Genomic DNA, 5,055 nt, shown 5'->3' on the forward strand with positions numbered 1-5,055 from the left:
AGAGGATAAAAAGGTGATGAAAGGAGTAGTGGGCAATTCGTTGAAAAGTTCCGCGAAGTAGTATTATATCTCCAAATGGTCCAGAACGTGAAGATGCTGAAGGCAAGCACGAAACGGCGATGAGATAGAAGAAGGGCGAGTCGCCGAGTCATTCGGCGAACTCGACTAACTTCTCCGAGCTATACGCCAGTACTAATTTTCTGATGGCTATAAATACTAAGCTCTTTATTAAGTTTTAGGATCTGGAACCATTATTATCATTTTACAATAGAATAGTATGTTTTTGGAATATTTTTCTCTCAAGCTTGGATAGGATTTTGGGGAGACTTAAAGAAACAAGGATTTCATCTTCCCCAAGTTGGATGTGGGTCTTCTCCATTCTTCTTCCTTTTCTTAAATCAAGGTTTAATTTCTTATACCTAGATGATTTCATTATCATGTTAGGTGTATTTTGTTATTTCCTGATGTGTGGCTAAAAAAACCCATTCTTGGGGTGTGATGTAGCAAATATGTGTTCATATTGTTGTTGGGTCTTGCTTGCTGATAGGTTAGATGTATTTTAATGGTGATTTCACCTAGTGATTGTGGTTTAATTTAATGGGTTTGTAGTTAGAAATACAAAACCACCCATGTGTTTCCGGCTTCCTCGAGATGGAGGTCGCGAAACCAAGACCGCTAGACTGATGGCCTAAGGAGTGGGTCGAGATGAGGTTCAACCAGAGAGGGTGAGCCCTAGTCCCATATCCTAAGCCCTAGTCCCATATGCTAACACTCAGCTCGAGAGAGTGAGTGGGTAAGGCGTAGGCTGGCCTTCATACGATAATTGGGTGTCCGAGAGGAACCTATTTGAAACGGGGTAAGTTATCTGAGAGGGAATTTATTTCCATTTAAAGCTTAGCCTTTTCACTATTATATTTCAAATTTCCTATCGAAAGCATGTACCCAAAGATTTATCTCAACTTGTATTGCGGTCACACCCCAAGAACTTTCGCCCATACTTGATTTTCTTGTTAATTTTTGTTGTTTTTACTTACTTGTGACAAAACCCCCATTTGATATTTGACACTTTCGTGTCACCCCCTTTTATTTACTATGTTTTTGTTCATTAATATCTTTAGCTACAACTAGTTAGAGCTAAATTTTATTTTTCTATTAATTCTCAAAACCACTCCCTTGGGACGACCCCAAACCTTGGTTGGGTTATTATACTATTGCACGATCGTAGACACTTGAATTAGAAGTTGTGTCATTGATTAAGGAAAACATCAAAATGGCACCGCTACCGGGGAGTGGTGTTATTTGAGAATTTTTGGATTAATAGAGTTTTTGTTCTTCTTAGTTGTAGTCTACTTACCTAATTTTCAGTTTTGTTTTATGTATTTGTGTGCCACAACAGGACATATGAATACAAATGGGGAGAATAGTTTCCAAGCGGGCCACTCAAGAGGTGGTGTTTTTTCATCAAGATGACATTGACGATGATAATAGTGTTTGTAACTCTGCCCATATGGGCGATATGGGTGAAAATTGCATGCCACAAGCTGACAGAAAAGTAATGTTCGAAGTTACCAACGCAACACTCCAACTCATACACTCAAGAGGTTTATTTGGAGGGTTAGAGCATGAAGATCCGCACAAATATGTACAAATATTTGTGGAAGTGTGCACCCCTTTATCATTCAAGAACCTATCTCAAGGATCCATACGGTTTCACTTATTCCCATTATCATTGACAGGGGGATCTACTAAATGGTTGGTTGAGCATCCCAACAATTCCGTTAAATCAAGGGAAGAGCTGGTTATGGCATTTGACGAAAGATTCTTTCCTCCATCAAGAATGATGAAACTGAGAGACGATATTCACAATTTCAAGCAAAATAAGGGTGAACCAATTCAAGAGTCATGGATGAGGTTGAAGAGATGTTTGCGTAAGTGCCCAACGCATGGCTGTCTGGTGAATTGCTACTCTAATACTTTAACTGCAGTCTGAACTCAGATAATAAAGGGATAGCTGATGGATTGGCGCAAGGAGGTATAATGTTACAATCATTTGAAGTGGCCTCATTTCTCCTAGATGGTATGACTAAAGTAAACGAGGCATGGTATACCAAAGATGATTAAGTTTCCCCACTATGTTTCCGGTTAACGCAAGAACATATTGAAAAAGAAAGAGAGAGGGACGAAAACATCAAGAAGATGTTATCTCAAATGGAAATCCTACAAGAACCTATGAACGGGACACGTGGAGTATTTCGAGTTGAGAAGGGTTCTTCTTCCGGTTACTCATGACTGGGGGGAAAATCAAGGTTGGAACTCCAGAAGATATGAGGAGGGTTTCCACCCACACTATCAAGTGTGGGATGGAAATCAAGGTTGGAATTATTATAGTGGTGAAGAAACAAGGAGATGTTGGCAAGATGGGGCTGAGCGGGATGATCAAGAAGAAGACCATACTTATTTGAGTGAGAGCCCGAAATCTAAAGGGAGTGCAAGTAGTCTTAGGGTAAATGATTTGTTATCGCGTATACTCGATAAAGTTGAGGGCTCTGATGATTTGCTAAAAGGGATGAAATATGACTTTTCATCATTGAACTGTAAAGTGGATTCTCATGCTGATGCCATCAAAATGCTTGAAGGTAAATTGAGTCTATTATTAGCTCAATTAACGTCCAAAACACTGAAGGACTATAGTGAAAGAGAGCTGGCTGTAGTTACCCGTTGCGGTAATGTGGCAATAGGGAATGTCTTGGAGGATGAGGATCCTAAAAAGCATGAAGACGGCCAAGGTGTGGAGGAACAAGTTTTACCTACTCTACGAAACCTCACTAAAGAACCACAGGAGGAAGAAGATTAACAAGTTCAAGTTCCAAAGGTCGTACACCCTTTACCCAAGATTCCTCCACCATTTCCCCAACGTTTGAAAAAGAAGAATGAAGATGAGAAGTTCAAAAAAAATTGTCAGTATTCAAGAGCTTATCGATTAAGCTCCTTCTGGTAGAAACATTGTTGGAAATGTCGGGATATGCCAAATTCATGAACAAATTGGTTACAAAGAAAAGGAGCTTGGACTATGAAACAATTGAGCTGCCCCATAGTTGCAGTGCAATTATGACAAGTGATTCAATCCCTAAGAGAGAAGATCGTGGGGCATTCACAATCCTGTGCACAATTGGCATGCTCCAATTCGCTAAAGCCTTATGCGATTTCGGAGCAAGCATCAACTTGATGTACTATGCAATATACAAGCAACTTTGTTAGGGTGAACCAAAGGGAACCACAAAGAAGCTCCTTATGGTTGATCGATTAATCAAGCACCTAGTCGGGATACTCTATGACATATTGGTGAAAGTGGATCAGTTCATCTTTCTAGCTGATTTTGTGATTCTAGATTGTGAGATCGATGCTGAAATTCCCATTATTTTGGGTAGGCCATTCATAGCTACCAGGAGAGCATTTGTGGATGTTGAAAGCGGGAAATTGAAGTTTCGTGTGAACGATAGCGAAGTGACCTTCAATATCTATAAATCCATAAAGCAACCAAGTAATATCCACGTGGTGTCTACTGAGGATGTGATAGATGAGGCAGTGGCAAGTGTAAGTCATTTAATGCACAAATATGAACCCACTAAATCTGTACTTGCCAATTATGAGGAATACGAAGTTTAGGGTTACGAGCAAGTGGTAGCTGCTTTATCAGGATTAAGAGCATATTTAAGGAATCTAATCAAGTTGGATATCGACCTGAAAAACAAAGAAAGTCCCCCTGCAAAGCCATCAACAGAAGAACCACCAAATATGGAGTTAAAAGCCCTACCCTCTCACCTTAAATATGCCTTCTTAGGAGCCAATAATACTTTACCAGTAATTATCGCCGCCAATCTGCTTGAAAGGCAGGTGAAATTGCTCATTGAAGTACCGCGGAAGCATATAAAAGCTATTGGATGAACAATAGCCGATATAGTAGGAATTCCTCCCGGCATCTGTACTTACAAGATTTGGCTCGACAGTGAATGCAAACCTAGTGTAGAACTTCAACGGAGATTAAACCCTCCAATGCAAGAAGTGGTAAAAAAGGAGATCAGCAAGTGGCAAGATGCGGGAGTGATCTACCCTATTGCAGACAGTAAGTGGGTAAGTCCGGTGCAATGTGTACTGAAAAAGGGAAGTATAACCATAGTTCCAAATACAAAAGGAGGACTTGTGGCAACAAGACCAGTGACTGGGTGGATAGTATGTATGGACTACCGAAAGCTTAACTCATAGACTGAGAAAGACCATTTACCAATGCCCTTTATGGATCAGATGCTTGACCGATTATCAAAAATAGGGTGGTATTGTTTTTTGGATGGGTATTCCGGCTACAACCAAATATTTATTGCACCGGAAGATCAAGAGAAAACCACTTTTACTTTCCCTTATGGAATATTCGCATTCAAAAGGATGCCATTCCGGCTATGTAATGCCCCAACAACATTACAGCGTTGCATGTTGTCTATTTTTGCAGATATGGTCGATGACTCTATGGAGGTGTTCATGGATGACTTCTCAGTCATAGGGGATACATTTGAAGAGTGCTTGGCTCACTTAGGACAAGTACTCCTAAGATGCGTTAACACTTCTCAGTCTAATTAGATAGATTTCCCTATAGCCCTCTCGGTCCTCGAGTGTCAACAAGTTTTATCCTCTCTTACGATAGTGCTAAAGTTCTTTTCTCTCGAACTCGAACTTTGACTCCATTTCTTCAGGTTAATTTAGCTTTTTCCCAACTATCATTTTTGTCTCGAACAAATGACAGATACATTCTAACTCTAATGCGTGCACTCATTAGAATATATGAATAATGCAAGATAAATTATAATTTGCAAATATAAATCGACTTTCACTCGTTTTACAAAATTATACTTAGATTTATGTCATAGATCCCACAATCCCAGTTGTGGTATTTAGCCACTCATGATTTCACGTAAACATACAAAAATTAGTAAAGAAAACATTAAGAAAATATATTACCAAATTCTGCAAATTCACTGAACGAATGATAATTCAAAACCAAAA

At 39.5% G+C, this 5,055-nt stretch overlaps 1 protein-coding gene across 1 annotated transcript; it reads left to right on the forward strand.

The window, feature by feature from the left end:
* The first annotated feature begins 3,012 nt into the window (after positions 1 to 3,012).
* Positions 3,013 to 3,945, forward strand: LOC125811400 (uncharacterized). Its single transcript, XM_049490880.1, has 3 exons — positions 3,013 to 3,253; positions 3,389 to 3,594; positions 3,667 to 3,945. Exons 1-3 carry the CDS (start codon positions 3,013 to 3,015, stop codon positions 3,943 to 3,945), a joined length of 726 nt encoding a protein of 241 aa, XP_049346837.1.
* The last annotated feature ends 1,110 nt before the right edge of the window (positions 3,946 to 5,055 follow it).

This window comes from Solanum verrucosum, unplaced genomic scaffold (genome assembly GCF_900185275.1).
Source record: "Solanum verrucosum unplaced genomic scaffold, falcon-dt-bn FXZP01000783.1, whole genome shotgun sequence".
Lineage (NCBI taxonomy): Eukaryota > Viridiplantae > Streptophyta > Magnoliopsida > Solanales > Solanaceae > Solanum > Solanum verrucosum.

What these genes read in the sequence shown, in the direction of transcription:
- LOC125811400 (XM_049490880.1), top strand. Translation starts at nt 3,013, where the DNA reads ATGTCGGGATATGCCAAATTCATGAACAAATTGGTTACAAAGAAAAGG. An exon ending in TGCAATATACAAGCAACTTT is followed by an intron (nt 3,254 to 3,388) that starts GTTAGGGTGAAC and finishes TTGTGATTCTAG; the next exon opens with ATTGTGAGATCGATGCTGAA. An exon ending in TAGATGAGGCAGTGGCAAGT is followed by an intron (nt 3,595 to 3,666) that starts GTAAGTCATTTA and finishes TACGAAGTTTAG; the next exon opens with GGTTACGAGCAAGTGGTAGC.